Below are 14,562 nucleotides of genomic sequence, written 5' to 3'. Positions count from 1 at the left end.
AGCGTCCACTCTGTTGAGAGGGGGGTCCAGGTGGGCTGCAGAAGTGCTGCCCGTCTGATTGCTGGGGTGACCTGGTGGGTTGCAGTTTTCAGCAACCATGGCTGTGTCGTGTCTCTGCAGCATGAAGGTGGGTGCACCATCAAACCATTAGAATGTGGACACACACACACAGCTCTCCTGGGCTAATTGGCTAGGGACACTATCGGCATCAGCAGCTCTATCTGGGCCTTCAAAGGAAACATTTTATTTTTCACTTTTGTATGTCCGAGAGACAAGGTGCAGCCGAGGAAAAAAAGGCCCAGCTCTTGAGTTGAGAGAGTTAGAGCTGCTCCTCTTTTCCTCAAGAGCTAGGCCTATTTTCGTCATGTCACTCCCAACTGATGAAATCAATCACATGATACCTTTTGAGAGTGTGACCTTTGACCTTGAGAGTAGCACCCCTCTTCATTAGGAAGCAAATGAGAGCATATCTCCTCTCCAAAGTGAGTGGGTTTGTGGGATAGATATTTGAACCGGTGAACCTCATCATTATGGATGATGTCGGAAATCTCTGCCTACAGCTTCCCATAATGCATCCCCACGTCACCGCACCGAGGAGACGAGTGACAGGGCGGAGGACGATGTCGATTCCCGAAGTTCAAGAGTAGAGTTAGGATTTGATTTGTTTTTTTTTGTTTGTGTGTGTGTGTGTGTGTGTGTGTGTGTGTGTGTGTGTGTGTGTGTGTGTGAGAGAGAGAGAGAAAAAGAGAGAAACATTTAGAAAAAGGGAGAATGCCTACACTTGTATTTCCAACAAAGTTGGAATTCTGTAGTGATAATGAAAACATGACACTTGTTCATAGTTGAGTATAGTTATTTTAACCGTTAACTCAATCAAACTGTAGATATTCTAATAGCTATATTCCAAAAGGGGATATATTCAATTATGTGTCATTGGATGACTCATTTCAGTCTGCCTCAGACAATAGTTTGGTGAAATCAGATACCACACCACTGCTGACCTCATAAAACAAATGGATGGTTTTCTTTAGTAAACAGACACACTCAATAGTGACTGATATTGAAAATACTCTCGATTGGAAACGTGCCTTCTCAATGGCACGACAATGTTTACCCAGCTCTGTGTAAAAAGCTGAAACTCGATACGTGCGGAAAGACAGAATAAAGGCAATGTTTGTTCCTATGGGTCAATAAAATTCATGATACCAGACAATGCCAGACATGCATCATCATCATCCATCATCACCATGGTCCTACAGTGATTCAGAGCTAAATTTGTCTCAAAGGCAGGCTTTGACTATTCAAATTGGATTTTTGGTTTGTTTAAAGTTCGCACATAATGACGCTTCCTTTTAGCACCCAATCACCCAATGAGATTGGGGTATTATTAGAGATGCCAAGCTTCCGGTAGTTTACCAAAGTTACCGAATCTTCAGTAATTTTGGTAATTAAAAGAAAATCTATGGCACTCTCTTAACTTGTTTCATTAATTAGGCTATTTTCTCTTGAACCATATGGACTATCTACTAGAAACTCATGGACAATATGGACACAGATATAAAATACTATATGGATACATTTTTAAAACGTTATTCAAGTATAAATTATTAAAGCATCTAATCAACTATGGCATGGGTGTCAAACTCATTCCACGGAGGGCTGAGTGTATGTGGATTTGATTTTTTTTCCTTTCAATTAAGACCTAGACAACCTGGTGAGGGGAGTGCCTTACTAATTAGTGACCTTAATTCATCAATCAAGTACAAGGATGGAGCGAAAGCCCCGCGGACTCTCGGCCCTCCGTGGAAGGAGTTTGACGTGAACTATGGCATTATATATTACACCCAACATTTTGACTTGGTCTTGGGTGTTTATGTGCTGGCTCTAAATAAATCAAAAATACTAAGCATATAACTTTGATATCCTGCATGTGCTTTTCCCTGTGGATATATTTTTACCTTGACTATTTTTGGAATTAGTGTCGCAAACTTCTACTTGGAACAATTTATTATAATCTTGGCAGCGAATGACTTTTGTTTGAGCCTCATCACATATATGAATATATAAAATAATTAAATAAGATGATTTCAACATAAAAAAAAAAATTGAATGACAAAGCTGTAAAACATTGTTCTAAATATAATCCATGTGATAAGGCCACAGAGGGCCAGAGATAATTAGACACTTGTGAAAATCTGAAGTACCCAAAAGGGCCACTATAGATGTGTTGTGATAGATTACATAAAATCCTTGAAATATACGTAAGCTTCGAAAGTTTCCAGTAATATACCCTCCCTTTGCAACCCTAATCCTGATGCAATATCCAGATTAACTCATTGACTCAGTATTTACCATGAATGCCAGATAGTCTGAGTTTGGTGTAGAACAGCATTTCCTAAACTCAGTCCTGAGGACCTCGTTTTGGTTTTTGCCCTAGCACTAGACAGCTGATTCAATGAACTCATCATCAAGCTGAGGACCCGAGTTTGGGAAAGCTTGGCGTAGAATATAGATTGGTGAACCTCCACCCCTATGTTTACTCAAAGCAGAGGAGGGTGTTGTAGCGATCAACCTCTCAGCCTCCTTAACGCTGGGTTGATTTCACTCATCCGGAGAAACCCCTCTGGAAGCCTCCAGTAAGCCCACGTTCATTAGGTTCAATAAGCCTGGAGAGAAAGAACCCACTGGGCACAGACGTCAATTCAACGTCTATTCCACATTGGTTCAACGTAATTTCATCGATTCGACCAGTGTGTGCCCAGTGGGAAGTGTTTGGTCTGTTCGACCCAGTGGATAACGCAGTCTCTCCACCGAGGTGAAATAATAGGTTTGACTAACGAGTCCTAACACCACCAGTTATTGGTGGGTATTTGACCTCACTCCCACACTATTGATTCTGAGATCCCTGGGTATTTGATCTGAAAACTTGGCTGCTCTTGGGGATATCAACTAAAGGCTAGAGCAGCACTGACGAGATCTCATTTCATGAGCAATCAAGACTATATGTTTTGTATGGATATGGAAGAATCAACTTGGTCTCGCAAGAAACATAAAAATTGTCTGATTCCGATTCGTAACAGCCTCCTCTTTTTTTTTATCCGTAAATGCTAGCGCACCAGGTTAAGTTTAGGCATGTTAGGGAAAGGTTAGGTTTAGGCATGCTAGCGAGTGGTTAAGGTTATGGTTAGGCTAAAGTTTTGAAAACAAAAACACACCTAGATTTGAACCGTCTCGGCCCGTACCTGTGTGAGGAGATCCGAGTATGCTTGTTTCATTGGAGTAGCAATATTGGGACAAGTTACGAATATGTGATACTATCTCTGTCATGACTACCCAAAGTAGATATGCATGCTCTAAACCACTGGTCACCAACCAAGGCATTCCAAGTCGATCACCAAACGTTTTTGTAAAAAACCCAATAAAGCCAATTTTTTTTGTATTTGTTTAGTGCTGTTGGAGGTAGGTGCACTTGATTCAGCAGCCCTAGCGCCGGGAAAACAAAATGTTCCCATTTCAAACCATTTCATGTGTCTGGAGGTGGAACTCCACCTACCCGGCAGGCCCAGGGAGCAAATCAAATGCACCTAAAGGCCTACCGCTGGCCAATCACATAGCTCAGATCACTGTGTCTGCACAGTTTCCTCGAGCCACAGACTGTAAAAAGAACCCTTGAACGCACAGCAAAGTTGATACTGTGAGATTTCAAAACATGTAAAGCTATGACTAGAGAGATACACAACGAATACACCAAAGAGCTGCTGTTTTTATGTGTAACTTCAAGTTCTTACTCAGCACTTTCAACACTTTGTTCAACATCTTTATAAACCATAAAATACGCGTTCTCACTACTTTCACACGCTACAACCAGCACTGCAGCTGCAATGAATGAGTACAGCAAAGTGTTCCGATAAGCTTACATTGTTATTATTCGCGGCGTGTGCCTTTTTTAATAGCAAGGAATATTTCACTTTCTCTGGTCATAGGAGTAACAACATGACTTGGTGCGTGAGGCAGAGCAACTTCAATTTCGTTATCAGCTGGAAGACCGCGCCCCCTTTTCTCAGTGGAGGGAAGGAGGGCGGAGGCACGGCACATCGGGTGAGAGGCAGCCTCAACGCTACTCCTCCCCTCAGACTGACCATCAGATGCAGGCCATCAGTCCATAAAAAAAGCCAATTATTATGCTCACTTAGCTGTGCTACACAAGAAATATAACAAATGATCTGTTACCAGTGTGATCATATACCTACATTTGGTAAATATCATTTCTAAATGGTCAGAGAAGAACAACATTGGCAGGGCAATTCAAGCATAGTCAATATGCAGTGATAATGTATTGGGCCTATAGCCTACTACACAAACCTCATTGACACAGAACAGTTTTTAATTGGTTAATGTTGCATAGGCTTACATTTTTTTAAGTCATATAAAAAAAAAAATCTAAGAGGTAAATCTCGACTTGCATTTTGACTCAAAGTGATCTTGACTCAGAAAAGGTTGGTGACCACTGGTCTATACTCACATTACCTGTGTGTGTTTGTGTGTGCCTGTATGTACGTGTGTGCGTGCAGCAGGATGCACTCGCTCCAGGTGGACTCGGTGCAGCGCTGGATGGAGGACCTGCGTCACATGACGGAGGTGGAGTGCATGTGCGTGCTGCAGGCCAAGCCCATCGGCGTGGAGGAGGACACCCAGGGCGAACTCATCGTGGCCACAGGGGACCACGTGGCCCGCAACAACCTGCAGACGCTGCTGCGGCGGGCGCTGGTGGTCAGCACCGAGCTGGGCAAGATGTTCCAGCGGCTGGAGAAGGGCCGCTGGCAGCGGGTCCACAGCACCGCCGTCCGGGCAAACTGCCACGTGCGCTCGCTGGTGCATGAGTATAGCGCCGCTCGCAACACCCCCGCAGAGATGCAGAAGGTGAGGATGGAGGAAGGGTGGACTGGGCTGGTTGAGCAAGTGGAGGTTGGAGGGGTGGTCTAAAACTCTAGGGAGAAGGTTTAGTGTTGTGGCACTGCCCATTGTCTATTCCACGTTGGTTCAATTTAATTTAATTGAAATGACGTGGAAACAACATTGATTCAACCAGTGTGTGCCCAGTGGGTGGCCTTCTTCTGGGGGGGATGAGAACCGGCTTTTTTTTAAAGGAGTTTAGCTACTTCCTACACTCACTTGTTTAACACCAAAGGAGTGCTGTTGAATCATAACTACGCGCTTCCAGTAATCTTCTGACTGTGTGATTCTACTGTATTTGCATTTGTTTGGCTCTTAGTCAGTAACACTAGAGGGACAAATGAATAAAGACTTCCGGAATACTCTCTTGTACATTTGCCGCATGTAAATAGTCCCTATTATAGGTCCCATACGCTATTCATGCCCAGAGCAAAATTCAGACAAAAATGATATTAAAATGAGTCTCTGAGAGCCACCCGTCTGGTTCCATCTTGGACAGGCTGCTGAAGACACAAATTAGCCGCCACGGATGGCCCTTTCCCTAAAGCAGTTCATGCAGGTTTCCCGTCGAGTGGAATCACACTTGCACCGTATGATCCGGAGTACACTCACTTCATCCATTTTAAAATGATGTGAAGGTTCCGCTTCTGTTACGGCCTGATCATCCGCCGCGACTGGAGAATTGCATTAGCTTCTGCTTTGTGTGTGTATGTATGTACTGTCTGTGTGTGCGTGTGGGTTTTCTACTGTCTGTGTGTGTTTGCCTGTGTGCATGTGGGTGTTTTACTGTCTGCGTGTGGGTGTTTTACTGTCTGCGTGTGGGTGTTTTACTGTCTGTGTGTGGGTGTTTTACTGTCTGTGTGTGGGTGTTTTACTGTCTGTGTGTGGGTGTTTTACTGTCTGTGTGTGGGTGTTTTACTGTCTGTGTGTGGGTGTTTACTGTCTGTGTGTGGGTGTTTTACTGTCTGTGTGTGGGTGTTTTACTGTCTGTGTGTGGGTGTTTTACTGTCTGTGTGTGGGTGTTCTACTGTCTGTGTCTAATGTGTGTTTTGTCTTATTGTAACTTGAAATGTGCCTCTCCTTTTTGAGTGCAGTATGAGAAGTCTTTGCTTGAGAAGTGCATGGAGCTGACCACCATAACAGAGAGGTAAAACATTCATACAAAACTCTTAATGACCTCTGAATATTGTCATACACATTTGAACACAGTAGCTAAACACGTGTTTATGTTCAAGGTTTATCCAAACCATTGCCCTCTCTTCTACAGATGCCTTCATACCGAGGATGAATTCTTCCTGAAGTCCATGAGGGAGGCCATTCACGAGATCCTCACTGATGTCAGCGATTCGTTCAGCCACATGATTGACATGGCCCTGGCCAATGAGATCCAGGTATGAGGCTTTGACTACACCCAGAATTCTCTTTTGACCTACTTAGGCCATTGGCACACTGGGATTTAGATTCCTAGAATTTTGAATGGAGCCAATGCTTTCTCAATAGAAGTCATCCGTTGCCTGATGAATGACAACGGATGATGACTGTCCGACAAAAAAAACCCAGAAACTGTCAACTTTTGATGGGCAAAATCGTCAGAGAATAGTTGACTTGAGTTGTACCATTGACGGACAGAAACGGACAATGATGTGTTCATGCCTTACTCATTCTTGATGTGGTTGATAGCCACTTACACACACACTCCACAATCAGACCCATTCCTGGCTAGCCCGTTATTCTCCCTGATGTATTGTTATAGAGACTAAAAAACAAATCAGAACAGTTCAGGAAGGGTGAATACTAAGGTAAACATTTACCAAGTCTAATATAGCCGCCACTATAATATGGGATTACATCATTCCTGCATCGCTGGTTTAGACTTTCGCCTCTATTTCAATGATCACAATAGTGTGGAGTATGAACTGGTAATAAGGAATTGCGTACTGAGTTCAAAAGAAAATGAAACCTGTATTCAGATAATGAAATGACGCTGAGTTTGTTGTATATAATATTGCATATAAACTTAACCACAGTGCTATCCACAATACAGTCATTAATTAGTGCTAATATTGATCTTCCAAAACTTCCTCCTTTCATTGAAATTTCACTTGCTGCTTCCCTTGCTGAAAAGAGATGTCAATCTCAGCGACTTTCGTGTGTGTGTGTGTGTGTGTGTGTGTGTGTGTGTGTGTGTGTGTGTCGGTCCCGGGGTCCTCTCCAGATCCTGATCAGGCAGATTGAGTCATCAGACAGTGTGTACACCATCGGCAGTGCCATCAGCAACCTGCTTTCCCTCACCCAGGACGGCCCGCAGCTCTGCAGAATCATCGCCAAGGTGAGACACACCCCTCAGACAGACCCACCCTTGTGTCTGCATACACACAGGAGGACCATTATGTGAGGGGATGATGGTCTAGGTCATTTTCATTAGGACACGCAACAGATCCCCCCCCCCCAAAAAACATTATGCAACAGAAATTGAGCGTTTCTTATTGGACAAGTGCAAGTAGTTCCTCCCTGTCTCAGTCTGTTTTCTTCTGTTTGGTGCCAAATGAACATGGCCCTGCTACATCCCCATGTTAACGCAGTCCCACCTCTCTCTGCCATCAACTTCCCCATCCTTCCACATGAACCCTTGGCCCAATCCCAAACAGATCCCTGGGCCTGTTCACTCTTCCTTGCAGATCGTAAAGGGGCTAGGGATTGATTTGGGATTGGGCACCCACCCACCATAATAAGCTCTATAGCTAAAGAGTAATTTGCTCCAGGAGATAAGAGGGGACAGGCCAGACACTATGTCCATGTGGCCATTAGCCAACCAGACGCTTCCAGGATGCTCTTGATAAGAATCCCCCCCCCCCACACTCATACACACACACCTCCCTTGTTGCCAGATGAGATCAATACTGTCAGTTACCATTAGGACTGGGCATTGATCACACAGCCTCCCCGCCTCTGTATTACCTATCACTCCGCTCTACCTTCCCCCATGCAGCATCTCTCTCTCCATTCTGAGAACCCTCAGAGGGCTGGTTAAGAAATCATGGCTGCCAATGGGGCTAATGAATACGGAGCACAAAACATCTGTTGGCATCTGAATTTATTACTCTGCTTTCTTTCTTAAGCCTTTGTCTCTCGGGTGGATAGCCAAGCTCCTCTGTCATCTTTGTGCTTTGGTAGCGCTGACATCCCCCTTCTTTTTGCTGTTGAATATCTGCCATTTGCCATCTATTTCCACCCCTCTCCGTGCCCCTACTTCCTGGAACTGTTGATAGATGTGCTTTTAGTCTACGATGTGCTGCATAACGGACTGCGATAAAGTCTGGCAGTGGCGAGATGAGAAGCTCGATGCAGCAGGTCCGATGAATGTACTGGAACCCAATCAGGTGTCCAGTGTGCTAACTTGACTCCATGAGATGAGGGTGTGTGCGAAGCCTAGCCTGTTTGTTGGAGAGTCTGTTTTTAGCCCGGAGTATGTTACTGTATAATTAATTGTCTGTTGGTGTTTCAATCACCGGTGTTTAAATCCTCCCACCAACCACTATGTATTCTAGGTCTGCTCATTCTGCACAGTATATACAGGCAGTGCTCACTCATGTTCAATGCACACCCTGCTTCCTTGCCAGACTCACGCATGAGTATTGTCCATAGCCTAAATATGAATTGAGCCATGAAAGAAAGACATTTGATTTAGCATGAGGAGAATAGACAGAGCTGCGTTTTGGTGCATATACAGTACCAGTCAAAAGTTTGGACACATCTAGTCATTCCAGGGTTTTTCTTTATTTGTACATTTTTCTACATTAAAGAATAATAGTGAAGACATCAAGCCTATGAAATAACACAGATGGAATAATGTAGTAACCAGAAAAGTGTTAAACAAATCGAAATATATTTTATATTTCCATTTCTTCAAAGTAGATACTCTTGGCCTTGATGACAGCTTTGCACCCTCTTGGCATTCTCTCTACCAACTTCATGAGGTAGTCACCTGGAATTCATTTCAATTATCAGGTGTGACTTGTTAAAAGTTAGTTTGTGGAATTTCTTTCCTTCTTCATGCGTTTGAGCCAATCAGTTGTGTTGTGACAAGGTAGGAGTTGTATACAGAAGATAGCCATATTTCGTAAAATACAGCTTAAATAAGCAAAGAGAAATGACAGTCCATCATTACGTTAAGACATGAAGGTCAGTCAATCCTGAACATTTCAAGAACTTTTAAAGTTTCTTCAAGTGCAGTCGCAAAAATCATCAAGCGCTATGATGAAACTGGGTCTCATGAGGAACGCACAGGAAAGGAAGACCCAGAGTTACCTCTGCTGCAGAGGATAAGTTCATTAGTTACCAGCCAAATAACAGACATATCTCAACATCAACTGTTCAGAGGAGACTGCGTGAATCAGGCCTTCATGGTCGAATTGCTGTGTCTTGGTGAGACGCAGTGTAGGTGAACAGATGATCTCCACATGTTTGGTTCCCACCGTGAAGCATGGAGGAAGAGGTGTGATGATGTGGGGGTGCTTTGCTGGTGACAATGTCTGTGATTTATTTAGAATTCAAGGCACACTTAACCAGCATGGCTACCACAACATTCTACAGCGATACGCCATCCCACCTGGTTTGGGCTTAGTGGGACTATCATTTGTTTTTCAACGGGACAATGACCCAACACAACTCTAGGCTGTGTAAGGGCTATTTGACCAAGAAGAAGAGTGATGGAGTGAGATGGTTTGGGATGAGTTGGACCGCAGAGTGAAGGAAAAGCAGCCAACAAGTGCTCAGCATATGTGGGAACTCCTTCAAGACTATTGGAACATTATTTCAGGTGAAGCTGGTTGAGAGAATGCCAAGAGTGTGCAAAGCTGTCATCAAGGCAAAGGTCGGCTACTTTGAAAAATCTCAAATATAAAATATATTTTGATTACTACATGATTCCATATGTGTTATTTCATAGTCTTGATGTCTTCACTATTATTCTACAATGTAGAACATTTTAAAAATAAAGGAAAACCCTTAAATGAATAGCTGTGTCCAAACTTTTGACTGGTACTGTACATTGGAGGGCTACAGGAAGAAGAAGTAAGACCACGTCATGATTTAATGGGAGTTCACTAGCTTGCTGTTCACCTTCTGTGATTATGTACAGTATATGGATCTAAATGTCGGCCATGTCTGCAGATTCCACAAATCTACATCTTGGCTCTCCTGCAGCCGTTTGAAACAAATAAAAAGCTGGGGTGTAAAAGCATAATCTAGTTATAATTGTAGCACGCAATCGTCACGTGAGTCCTGTTCAAACCATGCGGGAGTTCCCACGGAGTTCAGAAACATTTAACATGGGGAGTTTTCAGATCCATTACTAAGACACACCATGTAAGGACAGAGGCTGTGTTCTCTCTCTCGCTTTCTGACTCTCTTTGTCTCTCTCTCTCTCTTTGTCTCTATTCGCTAAAATGAATAATTAGGCTTCCCAGAGACAAACCATATGTTAACATGTCAAAGACAGCTTCATGGATAAATCGTGGATGAATCATGGATTCATTCAAACCTTGTGTTGGAGAGGCACCATTTACTTGATTGATTTAGATAGAGTTCAGACTTTTTGAACTCCATCAAAGGCGACGGCCATGCAGGCATTACATCATAAATGTAGATCAGCTCTTTCATGAGTTAGTCTCGTGCTATACTTCATACACTTGCATGTGTGGTAAGTCTACTGTAATGCCATTTTTTTCTGAATCCACTTTCACAAACACACGTAAAAACGCCATTGAGTTGTATGACGTGATATGAAAAATATTTAAATATTCACATATAAAGCAATGGGTAAACCTCTTTCCTCTCCTCAAAACATTTACTATTTATCACATGGGACATCCTGGTCAAATAAAGGTTCAATTAAATTGAAAGATTGAATGAAGAATGCTCCTCGGGGATTGGCTAAAATGTTTGGTGCTTTGGTTTTCTAGGGAATGTATTGCGTGGGCAGAGAAGGTAAGAGTGTTTAGGGTGTAGGGGGAGGACGATTAGCCACTCCAGGTTTGGCTGTGTGGCCCTATCTGTGCATGAGACATACCACCACCTCCTATAATGGGCCTTATTAGGATAATGGTGGTAGTTACAAGACCTTGTCTTGCAGGTAATTCTATCAATCTCCATGGTGAATAGAATTCTGCCAGCAAGTGTTTTTGTGAGAGGAAATGGCAGAATGTGGAAATGACAGACTGCTTACGTTTGCTTACCCTAATCTACAATGCAAAAGACATAAACAACCATTATAGGAAGCATATCAAAACCTTGTGCTCAGACCCTTGAACATATCAAACCCTTGTGCTCAAAACTTAATAATGATTAAATAGTCATTTGGATAGCTTGTCAGGTTGGCAAGCACACTGATAACTGTCAGCTTGAATACTCAGCCTTGTTGGGTAATCAATTGTTAGCCAAAAGGGTCCAATGGACTAGCCATCTTATTTTATACTGTTGGCTAGCCTATTGGAAGGTTTGACCTAGCACAATGTGTTCTGTTTCTTAGTTTGTCTGTTTGGTTTGAGGGACTATCAATTTGACATAAGCTCAGGCTAACTTGTTTAGCACTGAGCATTGTTTGCGATGCTAATGATGCTAATGGTGTTGTTTTTGTCTGTCCACAGGAGGGCGCTGTGGTGGCACTGTTTAAGATCTGCCGGCAGGACTGCTTCAGCGACCTCTACGCACATGCCCTGAGGACGGTCGCCTCCATATGTTGCGTGGAGGAGGGCATCAACCAGCTAGAGAAGGTACTGTAGTGCAGAGTTTAAACATGTAGACACTAGCGCACACACACATTCAGAGGTTGGTACTCACCGATGTGGGCAGTGGAATATGTCCTGCATGCACTCCAGAAAGCTGCCCAGGTGCTGGGTGGAGGTGTGGTTGGACACCACTACTGGTGTCTGATACACAAACAAAAGGATTTACACAGAAACATATGGATGCAGATACAAACTGACACACATACAGTACCAGTTAGAGGTCGACCGATTAATCGGAATGGCCGATTAATTAGGGCCGATTTCAAGTTTTTATAACAATTGATAATCGATATTTTTGGACACCGATTTGCTGATTATTATTTTTTTATACACCTTTATTTAACTAGGCAAGTCAGATTAAAAACACATTCTTATTTTCAATGACGGCCTAGGAACGGGGGTTAACTGCCTTGTTCAGGGGCAGAACAACAGATTTTTACCTTGTCACCTCGGGGATTCGTTTTTGCAACCTTCCGGTTACTAGTCCAATGCTCTAACCACCTGCCTTACATTGCACTCCACGAGGAGCCTGCGTGGCAGGCTGACTACCTGTTACGCGAGGGCAGCAAGAAGCCAAGGTAAGTTGCTAGCTAGCATTAAACTTATCTTATAAAAAACTATCAATCTTAACATAATCACTAGTTAAACTAGTAATATCATCAACCATGTGTAGTTATCTAACGTGTCCTGCGTTGCATATAATCGATGCGGTGCCTGTTAATTTCTCATCGAATCACAGCCTACTTTGACAAACGGGTGATGATTTAACAAGCGCATTTGCAAAAAAAGCACTGCCGTTGCACCAATGTACCCAACCATAAACATCAATGCCTTTCTTTAAAATCAATACACAAGTATATATTTTTAAACCTGCATATTTAGTTAATATTGCCTGCTAACTTGAATTTCTTATAACTAGGGATGTGACGTTGTGTTACTTCTCTTGTGTTCCGTGCAAGCAGTCAGGGTATATACAGCAGTTTGGGCCGCCTGGCTCATTGTGAACTGTGTGAAGTCCATTTATTCCTAACAAAGGCCATAATTAATTTGCCAGAATTGTACATAATTATGACATAACATTGAAGATTGTGCAATGTAACAGGAATATTTAGACTTAGGGACGCCACCCGTTAGATAAAATACGGAACGGTTCTGTATTTCACTGAAATAATAAATGTTTCATTTTCGAAATGATCGTTTCCGGATTCAACCATATTAATGACCAAAGGCTCATATTTCTGTGTGTTATTATGTTATAATTAAGTCTATGATTTAATATTTGATAGAGCAGTCTGACTGAGCGATGGTAGGCAGCAGCAGGCTCGTAAGCATTCATTCAAACATTCATTTGCCAGCAGCTCTTCGCAATTCTTCAAGCATTGCGCTGTTTATGACTTCAACCCCCGAGATTAGGCTTTTGTAACCGATGTGAAATGGCTAGCTAGTTAGCAGGGTGCGCGCTAATAGCGTTTCAAACGTCACTCGCTCTGAGACTTGGAGTAGTTGTTCCCCTTGCTCTACATGGGTAATGCTGCTTCGAGGGTGGCTGCTGTCGATGTGTTCCTGGTTCGAGCCCAGGTAGGAGCGAGGAGAGGGACGGAAGCTATACTGTTACACTGGCAATACTAAAGTGCCTATAAGAACATCCAATAGTCAAAGGTATATGAAATACAAATCGTATAGAGAGAAATAGTCCTATAATTCCTATAATAACTACAACCTAAAACTTGTTACCTGGGAATATTGAAGACTCATGTTAAAAGGAACCACCAGCTTTCATATGTTCTCATGTTCTGAGCAAGGAAGCTTAGCTTTTTTACATGGTACATATTGCACTTTTACTTTCTTCTCCAACACTTTGTTTTTGCATTATTTAAACCAAATTGAACATGTTTCATTATTTATTTGAGGCTAAATTGATAGTATTTATGTATTATATTAAGTTAAAATAAGTGTTCATTCAGTATTGTTGTAATGAATTTTGTAGGAGAAGTATCGGAGTCAGGCGCAGGACACAGGGATGAGTGCAAACAAAACGTTTTACTCAAAAACAATAATCCAACTTCTCCCACAGCAATAAAACATGGTTGGGAGAAACACCTCCAACAACTACAAAACAGGAAACAATCACGGACAAGACAAACAGGAAAGCCAGAGGGTTAAATAATGAACATAATCAGGGAATATGAAACAGGTGTGTAAAATTAAGACAAAACCAAACGAACAGGGAAACATAGATCGGTGGTAACTAGTAAGCTGGTGACGTCGATCGCCGAACGCTGCCCGAACAAGGAGAGGGGCCGACTTCGGTAGAAGTCGTGACAATTGTTGTAATTGTCATTATTACAAATAAATACTTTATTTTTTTATTTAAATCGGCCGATTAATCGGTATCGGCTTTTTTGGGTCCTCCAAAAGTTGGTATCTGTTTTGAAAAATCATAATCGGTTGACCTCTAGTACCAGTCATAAGTTTGGACACACCTAGACCTCCCGAGTGGCACAGTGGTCTAAGGCAATGCTGGCTGTGCCACTAGAGTTTCTGGGTTCGAGTCCATGCTCTGTCGCAGACGGCCATGCCCGGGAGACCCATGGGGCGGCACACAATTGGCCCAGCGTTGTCCGGGTTAGGGGAGGGTTTGGCCGGCAGGGATATCCTTGTCCCTTCGCACACTAGCTGACACGGTTGCCATGTGCACGGTGTTTCCTCCAACACATCGGTGCGGCTGGCTTCTGGGTTAAATGGGCATTGTGTCAAGAAGCAGTGCGGCTTGGCTTGGTTGGGTTGTGTTTCGGACGACGCACGGCTCTCGACCTTCGCC

At 43.0% G+C, this 14,562-nt stretch overlaps 1 protein-coding gene across 3 annotated transcripts in view; it reads left to right on the top strand.

Moving 5' to 3' along the window:
* Positions 1-14,562, top strand: part of LOC106561064 (protein inscuteable homolog) — a 98,648-nt gene that overhangs the window by 61,517 nt on the left and 22,569 nt on the right. For 2 of the 3 annotated variants that reach the window (XM_014124676.2, XM_014124675.2), the window contains 5 exons: positions 4,572-4,920; positions 6,048-6,100; positions 6,221-6,344; positions 7,169-7,282; positions 11,601-11,726. In XM_014124676.2, coding sequence (XP_013980151.2) covers positions 4,572-4,920; positions 6,048-6,100; positions 6,221-6,344; positions 7,169-7,282; positions 11,601-11,726 — 766 coding nt within the window. Of the gene's footprint in view, positions 1-4,161; positions 4,256-4,571; positions 4,921-6,047; positions 6,101-6,220; positions 6,345-7,168; positions 7,283-11,600; positions 11,727-14,562 lie in introns of those variants that run through there. The other variant, XM_014124679.2, reaches the window with a different exon arrangement.

This window comes from Salmo salar, chromosome ssa10 (assembly GCF_905237065.1).
Source record: "Salmo salar chromosome ssa10, Ssal_v3.1, whole genome shotgun sequence".
In the NCBI taxonomy this organism is placed as follows: domain Eukaryota; kingdom Metazoa; phylum Chordata; class Actinopteri; order Salmoniformes; family Salmonidae; genus Salmo; species Salmo salar.
The sequence above is the reverse complement of the archived record's forward strand: the minus strand, read 5'-3'. Positions and strand labels throughout refer to the sequence as shown.